Source organism: Marmota flaviventris, chromosome 11 (assembly GCF_047511675.1).
Source record: "Marmota flaviventris isolate mMarFla1 chromosome 11, mMarFla1.hap1, whole genome shotgun sequence".
Classification (NCBI taxonomy): Eukaryota; Metazoa; Chordata; class Mammalia; order Rodentia; family Sciuridae; genus Marmota; species Marmota flaviventris.
The window spans coordinates 57,952,211-57,972,033 of NC_092508.1; the positions used below are offsets into that span (position 1 = coordinate 57,952,211).

Sequence of the window (19,823 nt, forward strand, 5' to 3'; positions counted from 1 at the left end):
TTAAATTGTTCTGTTTTATGGGTGAATTTAGTTTACCTACCTGTTTTAGTACTTGGTAGTGATTTAGAAGAATTTTTATTAAGTATTTTTTAACATTTCCATATAACCAAAATATATCCTTTATGACTTACTTCAGACTTTTTCCTGATAAAATTAATACACATTTTTGATAGAAATTTTGAGAACTTTTCTACACAGAAAAAAAATCATATGTACTCTTGTTATACAGAGATAATCACTGTAGGTATTTTCTTTTAGAATTTTTTCCATGAATTTGATTTCAGGTAACAGAAAATTCAACTCAAACTTGTTTAAATAATAAAAATAAAAAATGACTGGTTCACACAAATGAAAGATCCCCAGGTAAAGTTGTGAGGCTACTTCACATGTATAGTATGTCATCAAGTTCCCTATTGCCACAGTCCGGCTGCAGCAGAATAACCGGGGGTGACGAAGAACTTGTGTACGTTGATACAGCAGGAGTGGGAGCCGTTTATTGCAGGACAGGAGCAGTATTTATACATTCCACAGAGCTTATCTAATTAGCATAAACTAGATACATCAGTCAACCAATAAGGAATCTCTACACTTAATGGCTCGCTTTTGTTACTTCTCAAACCACTCCCTCTGGCATTTTGCCAGGCACCATCCAGACTTGTTTACGAACTCTAACATTCCCCTGGCTAAATGCCAGGTGTTATTTTGACTTGTTTACAGACTCTAACACCTATTACTTCCTTCTCTCTGTTGTGCCAAACTTGGTATCTACATCATTTTAAGGATGATTTCTTTCACGGTCCCAAGAAGGCTGTCAGCATCTTCCTCTTGTCCAGCAAAAAAGAACATCAATATTTTCTGCAAAAGTCTTAAGAGTCATTATGTTGAAGTACATTAGGGTAAATGCCCACTCTGACTTAAATCACTAAGTTCAAAAGCATGCCATGTACTGATTGGATAGGCAAGGTTACATTACCACTTAAGGTGGAAGGATGTCAACTTCTCTGGGAACATATGGATACCTAGAGAAAAATGGTACTGTTGTAAGGAGGAGGAGAGTTTTCCAGAAACTAAATATTTCAGGATGAAATTGACCAAAAGTATACTGTTACATTGTGTACATGTACAAATAAATAACAATGAGTTCCACTAATTTGTGTAAATATAATAGTCCAATAAAAAGTTAAACACACACAAACACACAAGAAGCTGTTTTAAAAGAAACTTACATCATATTAGATATATTCAAACAACACATTTTAAGTCATTCTTTTACATTTCTATTCTTCAATTACACTTAATTGCCACTTTTTCATGGAAGATCATCCTCAAATTTTCATTAGGTAGGGCTGGGGTTGTGGCTCAGCAGTAGAGCACTCAACTAGCATGTGCAAGGCGCTGGATTCCATCCTCAGCACCACATAAAAATAAATAAATAAAATAAAGATATTGTGTCCAACTATAACTAAAAGTATATTTAAAAATTTTTTTCATTAGGTAATACTTAATTTTCACCATTTCATTAGAAATGCTGAAAATATCTATGGGTTAAAATGTTAATATTATTAAAGGAAAAAGGTACTAAAATCTCATATGTATTATAATCCCATTTTCCTTAAATAAGCTGCATGTGCACAGAAAGTGATATAATATCATTTATAATATTAACAGGTTATTTATAGGTATGATTTCACTTTATTCATTCCATTCTGTATTATCTGAATATTTTATAATGGTTATTTACACTTTAAAAATCAGAGAAAAATCAGAACTACTTCATTTTGGAAAAAGCAAAATTTTATCAGGAATCTATATGCACATCACATTGTCTCAACATATACCTACAGGACACTTATCATTGAGTCAAAACACTTGTTTTATTCCTCCTCTCAATCAGCTGGAGTTGAAGGCAACGGGTTCAAGAATGGCTACAAATAACTTATTTGTAAGTAGTGGAAGTTAAGATAAATTTATAGTTTTTATTCATTGGTCTGCATAACTTTGAGCTTTTCCTCACTCAATTAACATTATAATTAATAGAGATCTGCATTACACAGAATGATTAGTAGATTTGATAATGAAATCAAACGATTTTCTTATGGCTTTTACCACTAATTGCTTACATAAACATGACTTTTCACTGAAGTCTGTCATCTTTTTCTTCACTTTGTTCCTACAGTTTCCCTCCACAAGATATTGTTCTTGGAAAACTCAATCAGTCCACACAGATGTCTCTTCAAACCACATCTTTAGTGCTGTTCCATCTCTTGAGCTTCTCTTTTTTCTCTCTGGGTATATACCAGAAATGTTTATGCACATATGCCAATTCTCACCCCTAGCCAGTTGGGTGTTCTAATCCCATAAGGCCTCAGATGGAGCAAATAACTTCTTCAAGAAAAAAGATGACACAAGATTGCTTCCCAAAGTTTTAGATTTTAGGTCTAAAATCAAATTCACCCTCCTTGTAACTGTTTTAGGAATATTTCTTCCTTTCATCTTCAGATAAAAGAATTACAGAAAACAATGGATTTTAAAACTGGAAGAGATATTAAAAGCTCACTACACCAATATCTTCTCTTCATTGCAATACATGAGGAAATACATAGTTTAATTAACGCCTTCTTCTTTGTTAGCCCTATTAGTCACATCAGTTCTCATTTTAGAATATTTCTTAAGCCAATTCCATTCTTTTCACTGCCATCATCCTAGAGTAGGCCTTCATTTCCTTATGTCTTGGGTTTTCCCCAAATCACCATACTGCTTTTCTTGCCTTCAGTCTTTCAACTAATCCTGGGAAAGCTTCCAGATCACACATCCAAAAGTAGTGTGATCATATGGTTCTGTGGGGGAAAAATTTGATGGTTTCACTGTGGTCAAAGAATGAAATTCAAATTCTAAGGCTAATCTAAGGAACCTCCTACAGGTTGATGCTAACTTTCTAGGCCTATCTTCTTAGTAGTCCCCTAATACTCAAAGCTTAGTAAGTATTTATTTAATTGAATTAATCTCTAAACTTTCTAAATAGAGATAACTGGGGTATTAAGAAGATTGTTTTAAGTAGCCAGGTTCAAGGGAAACAAAAAAGGCTGTTAAAATGAAAAACACAACGAACAAAGAAGTGTAAGAAAGCAGGAGGAGGATGCATGCCTTTTCTATAGTTTCAATTCCGTTCATTTTCTCTAAGTTCCATACCCTTTAACCTATGCTTAACTTACTGAGTCATTTCTCGGAAGCTACATAGTTTTATATCTTTGCACTGAAACTGCAGAGATGACAGGATGACAAGAATGTCCTTAAGTTGCCAGACAGAAGAGTTTTTAAAAATGCAAAGATTTAAAAAAAAATGCTGTGGAGATATTAAGTGGGATCAGGTTATAAATATTTTAAAATATGAAATAATTTTGATTCTCATGGCATTAGCCAAGTACTGGGCTTCTTCAGTTTTGAAAATGGCACACTGTGTCTGAGGACCTTCACTTCAAGCTCAGAGGTTAGCCTCCGATACAGGCAGATTCTTCTCAGTATATTGAGGTTATACTGCCTTTATATTTCCCCAAAATTAGAAATACAAGCAGTTACTAATAAGGCCCTTATTCTAAATCAAACACAATGCTAAAGCTTTACACTTTAATCTGATTTCGAAGGTCAAGGTCACACTTCCTTAGGAAAGATGGGAGGCAGGATTCGACACTGATCTGAGTCTCAGTCCTTGCTTTTATATTCTGTGCTATGCAAAGACTACACTAACCAAGAGGGGAACTAGCAGATCTCAATACACGACACTGACGTTAGCCAGAAAGACGAGAGAGCTCCGCACTCGACCAGAGGAGAAAGACCAGCAAGCCCTGGAAATCCCCCCGCGCCGACCGCCATCTTCTAGGGGCCGGGCCGGAAGTCGCGCGGCGGCAGGCTGTGGTGGCCGGGCGGGGCCTAGCGCGGGGGCGGTGTGGCCCAGAAGCTGGAGACTGGGGCGGGGCCTGAAGCGGGGGCGGGGCTGTGCGGTTAGTCTAGGGACCGGGGGCGGGCCTGAGGAAGGGGCGGGGGCTGTGCGACTGGAGGCTGGGGCTGGCCTGCAGGCGAGGCGCGCGCCAGGTTTCCCGAAGCTGGAGGCCGGGGGCGGGGGCTGAAGGCGGGACGGGGGCGGGGCCAAAAGCCGGCACCGTGAGGGGCCGACCCGGCCGCAGTGGCTTACCCCACCTCACTTTCTTGGAACGTGCGGCCGCACTCTGCCGAGGAGGGCTGGGGGCGGGAGATGACAGTGATTTCCTAGCTGCTTGGCCCTCGGCAAGCACCGACTCCCTTCTCGCGGCCGCAGGGCTGCAGACGTAGCAGGTGAGCTAGGGCCCCTGGGCGCGGACCCGCCTCGCCCTGACTCTGCCTAGCGGGCACCCGATGCTCCCGCCCCCGCCCTTCGGGGCTGGGCTGGTGGACAGCGCCCGGCCCTCCCTCCGCGCTCTGGCCCCGCGGCCCGCTGCCTGCGTCTGCTCGCCTCTGCCTCTCATCGCCTGCCTTTGGCCCGTGTGGGACCACCTGGGAAGGCTTGCACAGGAAGGGCGGCTTGTTCCCTCCCGTGGCAGAACTACCATTCCCCCGTGTGGACAGCGCCTCACTGCACGTGTATCCACCCTGTCATTCTCCGACTCTTCCTTTTATCCCGCGGGTGGCCACAGTATCTGCCCTCCTGAAAGCATCTGCTCAGGTACCTAGAACATTTTAGTTAACCATGACCTTGTGACTTCCATGCCCTGCAAAGTTGAGCGACCACCTTTTTCTTACCCATTTGCCTTTTCCATTTCCACTGCTTTCCCAAGGCGTTGGGTGGCAGCTGCCCTCTGGACAGTATTTAGTTAGGGACTCTCCGCACTCCTTATCTGGAAGGGCTAAAGTCTGTCCCTGAAGATAAAGGAAGACGGCAATGCTCAGCGCTCCCCACCATGGGTTCCCTAGGGAGGACATTTGGTCCCCAGCAAGTAGGTGGGAGTGGATGAATGGTATGACTATTCGTATTGTAGAATTCTTTAGTAGTTTCTCACTGTATTGGGCTTTTCCCATGGGATAAAGGATGTCCGTGTTTGAGAAATAGCCTAAGAGTTTACAGCTTTCTCTTTGATGTTAACACACACTGTTTTCACTTAATAATTATTTGCAATTTATGTGGTTTGCAGATGTTTTCTAAGTCAAATATGAAGGGGCCAGACGCAGTTTGTATACATAATTTCTCCAGTACCTGGTCCGGTGAACCGTCTTGTACTGTGACAGGTCAACTTGTTTGTTCTGTAAGAAGCCTTATTTTTATAGATGAAAAGACTGGATGTAATTTTTAAAAACTTCCCTTGCTATGGTTTCTGTTCATTTTTAAAATATGCTTTTGGAAGCATATTTTCTTCACGTTTAAAATAAATTTAAGATGAGCCAGGAGTGGTGGCATGAGCCTGTAATCTCCCTGCTACTCGGCAGGCTGAGGCAGGAAGATTATAAGTTTAAGGCCAGCGATTTAGAGAAACCCTGTCTCAAAATAAGAAATAAAAAAGACTGGGATGTAACTCAGTGGTGGAGCAACCCTAGGTTCAATCCCTAGCACCTCTAAAAGAAAATAAATAAATAAAGATTAGGATGGATAAAACTTTTTAAATCCTTTTGATTGTTTTGACTTTTCCCTCAGCAGGTGTTGCTTTTATAATACTGGAAAACATTAAAAGAAACCTCATAGGAAGGAAGAAGTTACTTTTCGAAGTTTTTCTTTTAATTTTCAATTAATTGAAAGTTAACTCTGAACATTGCTACAATTTTTTGACTATCACAGAGAAAAATGAAGAGCTCCCTTTACTGTTAGCAGCTATTTAAGATCAAACCAAATTAAATTCAACCTCCCTTAATTTGATTATAAAACAGAAGCTTATAACTTCCTGACATATGCTATCCTCTAGTTTAGTTGGGGGATCTTTAATACCTAGTACATTTGGAGAACCAGGAATACATTTTATTAACTTTGTTACCATTCTTATTAGGACTATAGCTTCTAACAGCAATTGCTACCATTTCTTAAAGGCCTACTTTGTGATATGCTGTGCATAAAATAGCCCATCTACCCAATATCCCTCTGAGATGGTTTTTACTGTCATTTTACAGTTGAGGAAACTGAAATTCAGGGAGGTGGAGTCACTGACCCAAGGTGTTGGTAAGTGTTATGGTCCAGAATCTGTTAGATTGTTTTCACTGAACTACTGTTAGTTACAATTGTTTTTTAAAAATATTGGACTACATTGATATGTTTTTGTGGTCCAAATAAGAGATTGTGGAGCAGTATGAGTTATTAATACTCCAAACAAAGAGAACTTTTGAAAAACATCAGAAGACTGGAATATTTTATCACCTTCTTCTTTACAACTGCCTTTCCAAGTCCACATTTCTTAATGGCTCCAAATGTTTAACATCTTTGTTTACCAGCTGCTTCAAGTATGGGTATTTGTACCAATGAATAACTTTCCCAGGATATAATTTGATGCTCATTTGGTAAACTTCAAGTACGTGAGTATTGTCAGGTTTGTTTATATTGAAACACTCCTGTCTAATCCTGGTAGAAAAATACTTGTCCTAATCCAGATTGAATGTAAGATTTTAAAGTGGTTTGGTTTATACAAGGGTAGGATAGAGAAAATTCTCTTACACATCTCCATATATCACCTGTTGACCTCTGGCCTGTCATCTGAGTCTTTTTTAATGTGCTGAGGATATTTGATAACTTAACCAGGCAGGGTATTATAAATTTCAGGAAGCATGAGCCTTTTTACTTTCTGCCTTATATAAGGCCACTTTCGATGGTAAACCCAGAATAATTACTTAGAAATTGGCAATAATTATCATATTAACTTCAAATTACTAATAAAATTACTAATAAAAGCTGTTTAACTTCAGAGTCATCCAAACCTTTTCTTCATTGTGTCCCTGGCAGCAAGAGGAGAATCTGATAATTTTTTGTCATATTAACATCCAGAATTTGTTCTTTGTTGAGCATTTTTGGAACATCTTCATAATGTTTTACAACATATTTGTGTTCTTTAACATTTTATGAACATCTTTAGAACATTTTAGAGCTCATTTTGTGTTCTAGGGCCTGTTGCTATAGTGAAAAAAAAAATAGAATATTTTATTAATCAGAAAAAAAATCCACAAACTAGAGAATGCTTGAAAGAGAACATTGATCCATGAAAGGTTAGGGAGCTTATTTATGTACAAGATACTGTTTTAGTGATTCATTAAACAAGAACTTTTTTTCAATGTTTCTTGTGTGCCAGATATTATGCTAGATGTTAGGGACACAACAGTGAACAAAGACATGCTTAGTTCTTTCTTCTGTTACACTTACGTCTGGTGAGGGAGACAGACATAAGTTCTATAGTCACTCTAATATATAGTATAATTACAAAATGAGAAAAAAAGTGGTTAAAGGTAAGAATAATCATTCCATTTGAAAGAAACTTGACTTGGCTAATGAATTATATGGTTTGGAGGATCAGTAGGTGTTAATTATGTGCATAGTGGTAGACAGGTAGGTAGGGAATGTTTTTAGAGTGGTTTTGCATGTGCAAAGTCGCTGTGGTACAAAGGAACTCTTGGGCCAGTCAGTATGTGTAGGTTGATGGAATGCCATCATTTTTTCATAATTTTGTCTTTTATGCTCTCATATTCAATCTAAAGTTATATTTAGCTTTGTTTAATTCACCAGATGTGATCATAAGGACTTTACTTGAATAGGCTCACGTTTTTGTGAGGTATAGACTGTTATTGCCATTTCACAGATAAAGTGAGGCATAGAAAAGTTAAAGTTATTGGTTCAAAGTTGATAAGCGATGCTATACTGTATTCTTTTTCCTTATACTCAATTATGATCACAGTCTGGAAGGGACTCAGAATGACCCCTTGGTCATCCCCTGAGAACTTCTGAAATTTCCAGAGAATCTGGATGCAAGTGGACAACAATAGAGACTCTGTGGATCCCATCTCTTAAATATTAGATACCTCAGTTGTGGATCACTGGAGAGAAGAGCCACAGGGCATCACTGCAGCTGTAATATTTGTAAATCTTATTTAACATATGTTGGATAGGAATGTAGAGTAGCAATACAAATGTTTGAGCTGACCTACCTTTGAGACTAAAAATATTAATGTTAGCATCCTCCCCACCCCCACTTTATTTGCATTATATTTTTCCTTGGTGATCGTTGAAGGAAGTATGTATAATTATTTAACCATTTAATAAGTAAATAATTCTAAATTTGCAGTGTTTCCTTTCAGCTAGAATTTTTCGTATTGTTACACTGAATTTTCTTTTCTTTTCAGAGATCTGACCAGAGTTGGAGAGTGAGAGAAAATGGATTCCTTTTCTAATTTGCCTACAGAGAATTCAACCATTGCCGTCAATGTATCTGAGACTTCATCTACCACAGTAACACATGGATTCAATTCCACTAATGATTCACCTTCAATGTCAATAACAAGGCTTTTTCCAGCCTTACTAGAATGTTTTGGCATAGTCCTTTGTGGCTACATAGCAGGAAGGGCCAATGTTATAACATCAACACAGGCTAAAGGACTGGGAAATTTTGTCTCCAGATTTGCACTTCCGGCTTTATTATTCAAAAACATGGTTGTACTTAACTTTTCCAATGTGGATTGGGCTTTCTTATACAGTATCTTAATTGGCAAAGCTTCTGTGTTTTTCATTGTATGTGTATTAACCTTACTGGTTGCCAGTCCTGATAGTCGATTTAGCAAAGCTGGACTATTCCCTATTTTTGCTACACAAAGTAATGACTTTGCATTGGGATACCCTATAGGTAAGTTCTTTGTTGTTGTTTTTTCAATTTTTAAAAAATTCAGGTGTTTAAGGAGGTAACAAATATAAGCTTTAAATCTAAGCATTTGTTAGTAATAGATTCTTATTCTTGAATTTAAGAAATCTTTCAAATTTTTTCTTAAATATATCATAAATTAGGATGGATTATAATTTTCCCTCAACATCGGAGTTTAAGGATCCTTAAAACACCTACCTAAAATAAATGGTCATATCCTCATAACCTTTGTAAATATTCTTTCTAATAGTATTCTATTTCTTCTTAAAAATCACATATGAAAGAAATATAATTTCCCAGAAGGGCTCAGATTCTGATTTAAATTATGTAAAGAAAACTTACATTTATATAAAAATAGTCATTACTAAGTATTAGCATTAGAAATTTATGCTCATTGAGAGTGATCTTTTCCCCTTCTTTATTTTTCTTACTATATATATGTTTGGTTTTACTTTAAAAATTATTTTGAAGCTTTTATTTTTTTCAAAATTTCAGAGTATTTTCATTGAAGTTAAATTATTATTTAAGAACAGAAATGGTAAGGGTATTTTTATCTTTCCATCTCTTTAAGCACCCTAATTTTATGTTTCTATATGTGTATGTTTTCCTGAAAAACAATAAATAAACCAATTTGAAATGTTGGGATATCTTGGAAGGAAACGTACTCTATTTTTCAGAACACTCGGCCACCAAGAAAAAGTACACCTAGTAGCTTCTTTTTTATATATTAAAATTAAAGTTATGTGTATTTTGATCATGAATCGCAATGTGCAGACCTGACTTGTATGGATATAGTCATTCATTCACTCATAAGGCACTGTTATATGCCCGTGACTGTGCCTGCTGCTAGGAATACCCCTGTAAACAAATAAGTAGTGTAGAGGAAGAGGAATGAGAAGATGCCATTTGAGACAAGGTGGTCAGTTAAGGCTTATTTGATGACATCTTCTGAGCAGAAATGTGATTGGAATTTTAAAGTATACAACTGAAAACTACCTTAACTTTTAAGTTTCTTATCCATTCATTTCATCCTCTCTTCCCACCCCCAACTTATTTCACCACTGGTACCAAAGAGACTCTAGTGAACTATACTTCATACCTTTTTCCACCTTTGACCTTCCTCCATCTCACTTACCCGAAATTTAAAAATACCAAAGAAATCAAATAACCATGAGTAAAGCAGGGGGCTTAAGAGATGGAAAACTAGAATCTTAGGTAACTGAGCTATAAATAGTAAGAAACTAAATAGGTGTTCCTTTAAGGTTATTGAATTTTAAAGGAAAAGATTTTTGGAAATAGAAGATCGAGGAGTTAATGTGTTTGACCATTTCCTCAGAACTAATAACAGATTGGTCAATATATTTATGATATAAGAACTTTAGAAGTGGCTCAGTACCATGGTTTATATATTTAATAAATATTGCTTATCTTATTTATCTTACTTTGACATCAATTAGAAGTATATAAGTTTCATATAATCTCATAGATTAGTAAACCCATAACTAAACAAAACTAACATTTATAACTTTGTAGTTTACAGAGTAGTTTCTTACACTTATCTCATTTGAATAGAGCAGATACTATTATCCTCATTTTCAAATAAGGAGATAAGCTTACAGAGATTGTTTTATTCCAGGTCACACAGCTAACAGGTGACTGAGATTCAAACCTAAGTTTTCTGATTCTAAGTCCTGGGCATTCTCTTGTGCCACATAGTTATATAACATGCCAAGTTTATCTCAGAACACCCAACCAGCCCTTGTTATACATTATTTTCAGACAGAATCAAAATTCTTTGTCCCTATGGTATTCCTACATTTTCCATGAAATGAGCAGTAATGAAAAAAGATCTATTAGATGAATTAATCAAATTTTTTATCAAGGCAGAATATCTAAATAAAGAATGTAACCAGCCATTCTCATCCTGCTCTTCTTGTGTCCCATGTTATTTTTGTGAATCTAGTAATAATCATGTTGGGCATGTGCTTGCCCAAATTTCCTTGATGTGTATGCCAATTTTGGGTTGCAATTTTTGTATTTTATTTTATTTTATTTTTACACCCAAATAATAAGAACTCTTATAACATTAGGTTGTAGTCTATAATTTTACTAAAACCCAATAACATAGTCAACTTTCTCATATGCCTTCAGATTGGAAAATGTGATACTGAACTATATAGGCATGTGTCTGCTCCTGGGTGAGGTTGTTTATTATTGCTGCCTATATCCATCTGCCTTTTGGCCTTGTACAGGGTGAACAGAGAAGCCTCTCCAGAGAGAAGACCTTTCTGTTTGTTCTGTAGCCTCTCCCAAGAATTCCCACTCTCTTGTTCACAGAGGAGCATCAATTGGGAGTTCTAAAAAGATGTCCTTTTTAAGACTGCATTTATTCCATATCTGTCCAATTTATAGGTGATTTGAAAAATGCTAGCAAAGAAAAGGCAGATAAGTTAATAAATAAAGAAAAAGGGTAGTCACATTTCCTTTTTTTTGGAATACCATGACATTTATAATGGTCTATAAAATTACATTAAAGTGATTTTTTTTTACTCAAGTGACAGAATAGTGCATTATGACAGACTTTTAAAAAAGCCCACTGTTTTTTAGAACAATTATTTTCAAAAGTACTTTAAAAATCCAAGTGTAGAAGAAACCAAGAATCTACCAAGGTGAAATGTTGATTTCAGCAAATCAGAATGGTTCCCTGCCTCTGTCATTAAAAGATACTAATAGGGCATAGTTAAGTCCTATAATTTATTCTTCAAACAATGCTGATAGCATAAGTACCCTGACTAATCATAATTATGCCCTAGTGCTTGAGCTGTAAACAGAAAGGAAATGAAGCATTTAACTATATGCCATTATATAATAGAATGATCTTGTCAGAGTCTTTGTGTTATTTGCTAGAGATTGAAGCCCTGCAGGAATCAAAATAGGAGCCACAGTAGGTGGCTAATTTTATCTCTTAGTTCTTCAAAGCTATATAATAAGTCCTCATAATGGGATTTCTCCCTCCCTCCAAGAGCCTTATTTACAAGCATTAATTAATTATAACTTAATAGTTGATATAATGATTATAAATCTAATTTTAGTTATTGTATGTTTCCATGTACATATGTAATTTCTTTTCAGATTGAAAAACCATCTTCAGATTGATAACAAAAGCAATGCCAATTTATAGATAAAGATATAATGTTAAATAATTATGCAAGTGAATGGCTGACATAGACTAAAATTCCCATGTTGAACCCTATTCTTCTAATAATTTAATAAGCATTTAATCACAATTTTTGCTCTCCCACTAGACTATACTACTTTTGCCTTTGAACACTTGTTCAGCTGAGCTTAAAAACCCCAATTGTAACTAGCTTGTAAATATTCATAGTATGTAAAAAGTTAAAAAACACTTATAGGATTTCAGTTAGGAGGAATAAGTTCAAGAGATGCGTTGTACAACATGGTGACTACAGTTAATGTCTTATATTTTTTAAAATTGCTAAGAGTAGGTTATAAGTGTTTTCATAACAAAAATGATAAGTATGTGATTAGCTCCATTTAGCCATTCCCCAATGTATACAAACAGTATCTACAAATAATTATATTTAATTTTTATTTGTCAATTAAAAAATAGATTTTCTAAAAGCAAAAAACAGCTGGGCATGTTGGCACATGTTCATAACACCAGTTACGTGTGAGTCTAAGGAGGTTTTCAAGTTGAGGCTAGCCTCAATAACTTAATGAGACCCTCTCTCAAAAATAGGCTGGAGAATGTAGGTCAGTGGTAGAGTGCCCCTGGGTACAATCTGCAGAACTCATCCCAACACACATAAAAGCAAAAAACATGAAAAACTGATCTAAAAAGAAGTGGATTAATTGATTTTGATTAGATAAAAAATTATTGTGTGTTACAAAATACATTTTTGCTAGTCTGAAAACTTTAGCATTCATTGATGGGAAGTTAATCCCATTCAGCAAGTATTTTCAGATTTGTTCAGCACTGTGCTAGGGACTATGGGTCATAAAATGATGCCTTTAAGGAACTTAGAATTTGCCAAAGTAGTACTAATATGGAACAAAGTACCATAGCATTCCAGAGGAGAGATTGATGTTATAAATTGAAGACTTGGTGGAAGAAGTAGCATGAGAGACTGGCCTTAAATAGTAGGCAAGACTTAGGAAAGAGAGGGTGCTGGGTGCAGTTGTATGTAACCCCAGTGACTAGGGAGGCTGAGGTAGGTAAATACCAAATTCAATTGTGGCAACTGGGATGTTTATGTCAAAAGAGGTTTTTTTGGTTTTGTTTTTAAATTATTTATTCATTCTAATTTGTTATACATGATGGCAGAATGCAATTCATTTCATATTACACATATGGCTCAGTTGGTAGAGTGCTTGCCTCGCATGCACAAGGCCCTGGGTTCAATCCCCAGCACCACAAGAAAAAAAAAATCAAAAGAGGCTTTATAGTTGTTCTTTTTTTTAACATTTATTTTTTTTTAGATGTAGATGGACACAATGCTTTTATTTTATTTTTTATGTGGAGCTGAGGATCGAACCTGGGTCCCATCTGTGCTAGGCGAGCACTCTTAACTCTGAGCCACAATCCCAGCCCTATAGTTGTTCTTGTGAGCAGTGAGAACTGCAGGATAATGTTGACTTTTGACTGTTATGATTTGTTAGCAGTAAATAAAATGGATGAAGGGAGTAATTGAAAAAATCCAAAGTAATGTATGTTAGTAAGTACATTAGGTAGTCTAATTTTGAGACTTCTAACTAGTAACAGTGGTAAGAATCAAGCAGAGAAAATAAAGAAGATCCTGCCAAAGAAGAAAGTAAATACAGTGGTTCCTCTTATCTGCCAGGAATATGTTCCAGGATCCCTAGTGGATGCCTGAAACTGAGGGTACCAATGTTTTAATCCTATACACACACACCTACCTAAAAGAAAATTAAATTTATAAATTAGGCACAGTAAGAGATTAACTATAATAACTAACAATAAAGAACAATCATAATAATATTCTTCTGAAATAAAAGTTATGTGAATGTAGTCTCTCTTTTCTTTCAGAATATCTCATCCTTCCACATACTCACCTTTCTTGTTGACCTCAGGTTACTGAACCTGAGGAAAGCAAAAATACTATTTGATGATTGGGCAGCCTTAGGTAATAAAACTGGTTGCTCAAAGTTGCATTGAGCTCCTAAAACAATCAGAATCTATTATGTGATGAGGATTACTAATGTACCAGGAAAGTAAATTTCAGAAAAAGGGCATTAATATAAGTGGCTTTGAGTAGATCATGCAACTGTAAGTTGTTAGAGGAAACACCTTTGCATTGTAGTGTGCCTGCTTAGGAAAAATTCTTATACTCAGATTTAAAACATAAGACATTTCCAAAATATCCACTCAAGTTAAAAACTGAGTGGTGAGCAGGTATCTTTCTCTTAACGATGTTTAATTAGAAGTAAAATGAACCTTATGAAACATGAAAGAAAACCACTAAGAGTTATAAAGCTAGCATAATTTAGAATTCAGTGAAAATTATGAATCTTTATGTAATCAAATATCTTTTAACTTCTTCATTTTGGAGATATAATAGAACTTCCTATGTGCTTTGCTGAAAAAAGCGGGGTGGGGGTGAATTTTATACAAAGATGATTTTGGCTAATGAGAGCAAGGTGAACTTCTAAAGGTTATATAATCTAGTTACATAACTTTAGCGGGTCATGCGCATGACATTAACTGAACTTATGTATCCTGAGTAAGTAAACAACTATATTTTCCTGCCTGTGTCACTTTATCTTAATATAAACAGAGAAACCTAATCTTTACATTTTTCCACAAGATTGAGTCTCTCCTTGGTGACTGCCTGTCCACATTTTATCTTTTTTAACTTCAATTCTATATCAGTTTTTCTATTTGGGACCTACTGCCAAAAATGTGCCCACAGACCAAGTTATTTATTCCATGACTCTAAGTTGCCCTGATAATCCCAGACCAGGCCACCAACCCTTAACTCCTCCAGGAAACTGTTAGAAGTCAGATCCAATCCACTTACCTCCCTCCAAGGAAACACATCTTATATAGTGTCAGATTATAAAGTCATCATGGATACTCAAACCCTTGGGAAAATTCCTTAAATTACCTATAATACACAGCACACATACTTTGTCTTATTCTATTTCTTATAACTCTAACATAGCCAGATTTTTTCCTTGAGCCTTGTTGTTCTTTAATGAACAACAGGTGAAATAATTAGTTTGTACTTGAGAACATGCTATTTGAGAAAAAAAGATTTTGTTTTCCCAAGAAGGTATAGTTGAATGTGTATTTATTAAACATACAATTATGTGACTCCACTTCATTACTCTCCCAAACGTTTGTTAGATCCAACTTTCTGTTCCTACTTGCTTAGTGTCGTCACAGGTTTTCTCTGAAAGTATTCATTGTCTTTCATTCCCTCTCAAATGGAGGATACTCATTACCCCGTAGCCTACATACCACCTGAGCCAGAGGTAGGTGAGACTGACATCCTCACCTGGCTAGCTGCCGTGAACCACTGCTAATCCATTGCTCCCTACTCTGTTGTTGACAACTATTTTGAAGTTCATGCTATCTGTCCAATCTGTTCATCCTCATTGCTCTCATCTTCTGACTTCATTCTAGCCATCCCCCTTCATTCATTGAAGACTTTACTGTTCTGCTTGCTGTCATCTTCTTTGTCCTAAGTCTTGCTATTCTCTTGTTTGACTTTAGCATCCTTGTGAACTTCCCATCAAATTCTCGGCCCTCTAGATCCCTTGGCCTCCTCATCTCTAATGATAACTTTACTCCCTGTCAGTGAACAACTCCTGTGGCCACTTCCTGGACCTAGTGATCTGGAAAATATTAAACTCAACTCACTATCTGACCTATTCTGAATCCTATACTTCCACCTGCACTTAATTCTTGAGCTTCATAAGGGCCTCCAGTCCCTGACCTCTCTACTTTCAGTCAGTCACCTCCCATCTTTACTTCTTTTCCTATACAGTGTGGACTCCATTACTTCAGTGCTCATTTTTAGTTCCTTTTCTCTACACCTTCCTCAGTCCTCTGAAATCTGACTTATGCCTCATGACTCCAATGAAGCTGCTCTCTCCAGGGATACAGTCAATCACTTTGTTGCTATTACTACTTAAACATTTAGTTTGATACTAGATTTTTATTTTTATTGTTTCTTTTAAAACTTTTACAGTTCTGCCTTTTTTATGTTTGTTTTTGAAGACTAATCTTAGATCCTAGATAGTAAAAATTAATTATGTTTTACTAAAAATAATTTTAGGTGGCTGGGGTTGTAGCTCAGCGGTAGAGCACTTGCCTAGCATGTGCGAGGCCCTGGGTTCGATCCTCAGAACCACATGAAAATAAATTAATTAATTAAATAAAGGTATTATGTCCAACTACAACTAAAAAATAAATATTAAAAAGATTTTTTAGGTTATCATTTTGTAAACTAGATTACATTTAGTATAGTAATTTTTTATTACTAAAATCGACTTTTCAAAAAATAGGCTAATGAGGTCATTTGGAACTCTTTAGATAAATTTGCAATATGCTAAAATTAAGCACAGAAAATGTTATTTGCATATTTATATATTTCTATGGTAATCATTTTAAGATCAATATTCTTATTTTGCAGTTGAAGCTTTATATCAAACTACATACCCAGAATATCTTCAGTACATTTATTTGGTGGCACCAATATCTCTTATGATGTTAAACCCAATTGGGTTTATCTTCTGTGAAATCCAGAAGTGGAAAGATTCTCAAAATGCTTCTCAAAACAAAGTAAAAATTGTGGGACTTGGATTCCTGCGTGTATTACAGAACCCAATAGTATTTATGGTCTTCATTGGCATTGCCTTCAATTTTATTCTTGATAAAAAGGTGCCTGTATATATGGAAAATTTTCTTGATGGACTTGCAAATTCTTTTTCTGGAGCAGCCCTATTTTATCTTGGTCTTACAATGGTAGGAAAAATAAGGAGACTGAAGAAGTCAGCATTTGTTGTACTAATTCTTCTCATCACAGCTAAACTGTAAGTTTCACTTATTTAACTTGGGAATTATACTTTGTAAAAACCTTGTTTAACTAATTCATTGAGATGTGTCTGAAATTATTTTTTTCCTTTGACTATTAATCCTTCCTTATAGAATAGTTATGATTTAAAGGAGAATGGAATATTGGTGTATTTTGAAAAATGGTCTTTCATTTCCTTATTCCATGTAGGCTATTCTTTGCATTTTACTGTCAGATATTAATAACTGTTTCCCTTTAGCTTTTTTTATCCTACTTTTATATAGTTTGTTAATTATCTCTTAATGTCCTAGTTAGATCTTATTTTTCAAGAAATTTTGCAGGATTTCTGAATCTATTAAAATCCTAAAGGAAGAGGCATCCTAGTTATGTAAGAACAATAATTTTTAACAAATTTTTTTCATGAATTTGGGAAAATATTCTGTAATTCCGAGTTTGAATGAACTTTCTAAATAGAGATGTTGATGAATATTATTGGATACCTGATCCTAACCTGTCAAATAAAAAGTTCTTCTTAGCTTCTTAATTAGTTTTCAATTTATGTGTATCATTAACCATGGAGTCACACTTCATGGTGCAGGTGACATAATTTGACTACAATATTAACTCAGAGTACTTGAAGCATACTTAACTATGGGACTCAGCTCTTGTATAGGCAGTTAAGTTCATGAGAGTGGTGCAATAAGATATGTATTTATATTTGCAAAGTAAAGAAAAGTTCTGAAAATCATTTACAGTGCTGTTATGCTCCTCAGAAACAAAGTATTAAATAGAATTGTCACAGTAATAAATATTGTTCTAATGATAACAGTATTATCAACTTCAACTTAAAAGTAGAATTTAATTAGTCCAATTAAAATTTTTTCTAGTTAAATTCTTATTAAGTATATATATATTTTTCCAATTAAAAAAATTAAATGAGTAGTCCTTTATTTCATCCTGGAGCTTCTCTCTGGGTGCTGCTATGACAATGTTATCAACCTCGGTCTTGCTGTTTTCTTAAAGGAGAACCCCATTATTTTAGTAGCTGGTTTTATGCTCTTCAATGAAATCTTAAAAGAATTTGTTTAATAATTTATTCTTCACCAGATCTGTGTTTCATTAATTTTTCTGCTCTACTTCAGTTGTTTGAGTTCCTTTTGCTGAACGTACATAATACACACACACACACACACAAAGAATTAATTGTAAGATACGTATTTTTTCTACTGGTTTTAGAATTTAATCAAGCAGTGTTATTACCATTTAAACTCCCAATCATTTAATAAAATTCATCTTATTTTCCAAAAAGTAATTTAGTTATTTTCTTAATATTTTGTTTTTTTAGTTATTTTTTTAAAAGAAGTTCTTCCCCAAAATGATCAGGTTTTTTTTCCTTCTAATATTTCAGTGAACCAATAGAGTAAGGAAGATAGCTATAATTGCAGCTTTTACCAATATTTTTGGTATAGAAATAATATTTTCCCCTCATCCCAATGTTTGAAGTATTTCCAGAATGTTGTAACTCTTGAAATGGTTCCAATCTGAATTCTTAATTCTTTCAATAAAATGTTCATAAGTAGGCATACATAGAATATATTCAAATAGATACAACTCTGGGAAAGAACAGAAAAATAACCTAATGCCAGTTCACTAGCGCAATCTACTATTGAGGGATAAGCATGCCTTGATACCAAGTAAATTATGCATTTCTTCTTTCTTCAGCTTGGTGCTGCCACTTCTGTGCAGAGAAATGGTGGAACTCTTGGACAAGGGTGACAGTGTAGTGAATCACACAAGTTTATCAAATTATGCATTTTTGTATGGTGTCTTCCCTGTAGCACCAGGAGTAGCTATCTTTGCTACACAGTTCAACATGGAAGTAGAGATTGTATGTATATACTACTTTCTAAGTTTGATTGTTTTTGTGGTAATAGAAAAATGACATTTTGAAACCCAGAAAGCAACATTCTTTCTATGATAATTTGATATCTCTAAGCTACCTCACTGTAAATAAGGAGGTATTGTGTAACATTATGTAACAATAGTTATTTAATCCAGGGTCTTTAGTCATCCTTGCTTTCTTACTATTCTTTTTTAGTTTCAAGTATTCTGTTTCCATACTTATACTTAAGCCTGAAAGTTATTTAAAGAAGGGTAGCTTTGGAAATTTTGAGCAAAAATATATATTTTATTCATGATAATTTATCACCAGATACAAAATACCACATAACCTATAGCAGTAAATATCTAAAATCAATTAACATCAAATTATCAGTGTCTACGTGTATTGTGTCTACAGCATCAAAGATTTTGAAATATGAAAGAACTGAATTATTTACTGAAGGTCAATTCTATATAATCTGAAGAATGTGTGTGTGGTTATTTTTCTCTTTGCAAATTGCTTTTTTTTTTTGTCCTATATTTTATGAAATAGTATGTAAGGAAACTATTCATAAGTTTAATTATATCATTAAAAGGATCACTTTTAGAACCTAAAAATAACAATGGAATCTCTAGTACTTGTGATATAAATATTGATTTAACCTAGATTAGAAGAGGGACCCAGGGAACTTACCTATGGTTTCTTTTAAAGACTTTCAGAAAGGTGAAATATGTTATTAGACAATATGCTGGATTCTATAATGTCTTTTTACTGATTTATTTTTATTTCAGAAACCTTTAGTGTGTTGTGGGTATTTAAAGTTTAAAGTAATTGAATGAGATCATGACTCCTCAATTTGATCTATTTTTTTACAGATAACCTCAGGGATGGTAATAAGCACATTTGTGTCAGCTCCAATTATGTATGTTTCTGCCTGGTTATTGACCTTTCCCACTATGGACCCTAAGCCTTTGGCATATGCCATACAGAATGTTAGTTTCGATATAAGTATTATCAGCCTGGTCTCCTTGG

At 35.2% G+C, this 19,823-nt stretch overlaps 1 protein-coding gene and 1 long non-coding RNA gene across 7 annotated transcripts in view; one reads left to right on the plus strand and one right to left on the minus strand.

Annotated features, from left to right (window-relative positions):
• Positions 1-2,410: 2,410 nt before the first annotated feature.
• On the minus strand, positions 2,411-3,923 carry LOC139707646 (uncharacterized). Its single transcript, XR_011709106.1, has 2 exons — positions 3,785-3,923; positions 2,411-2,837 (listed from the first exon to the last, which is right to left on the minus strand). It is a non-coding gene; the product is annotated as an uncharacterized lncRNA (long non-coding RNA).
• Positions 3,924-4,186: 263 nt separating this feature from the next.
• The window catches only part of Gpr155 (G protein-coupled receptor 155), a 43,151-nt gene continuing 27,514 nt past the window's right edge, over positions 4,187-19,823 (plus strand). For 3 of the 6 annotated variants that reach the window (XM_027946119.2, XM_071619055.1, XM_071619056.1), the window contains exons 1-6: positions 4,187-4,696; positions 6,127-6,175; positions 8,338-8,834; positions 16,529-16,928; positions 18,632-18,797; positions 19,667-19,822. In XM_027946119.2, coding sequence (XP_027801920.1) covers positions 8,369-8,834; positions 16,529-16,928; positions 18,632-18,797; positions 19,667-19,822 — 1,188 coding nt within the window. In that variant the 5' untranslated portion in view covers positions 4,187-4,696; positions 6,127-6,175; positions 8,338-8,368. Of the gene's footprint in view, positions 4,697-5,162; positions 5,274-6,126; positions 6,176-8,337; positions 8,835-16,528; positions 16,929-18,631; positions 18,798-19,666; position 19,823 lie in introns of all 6 variants that reach the window. The other 3 variants (XM_071619053.1, XM_071619054.1, XM_071619051.1) reach the window with 3 other exon arrangements.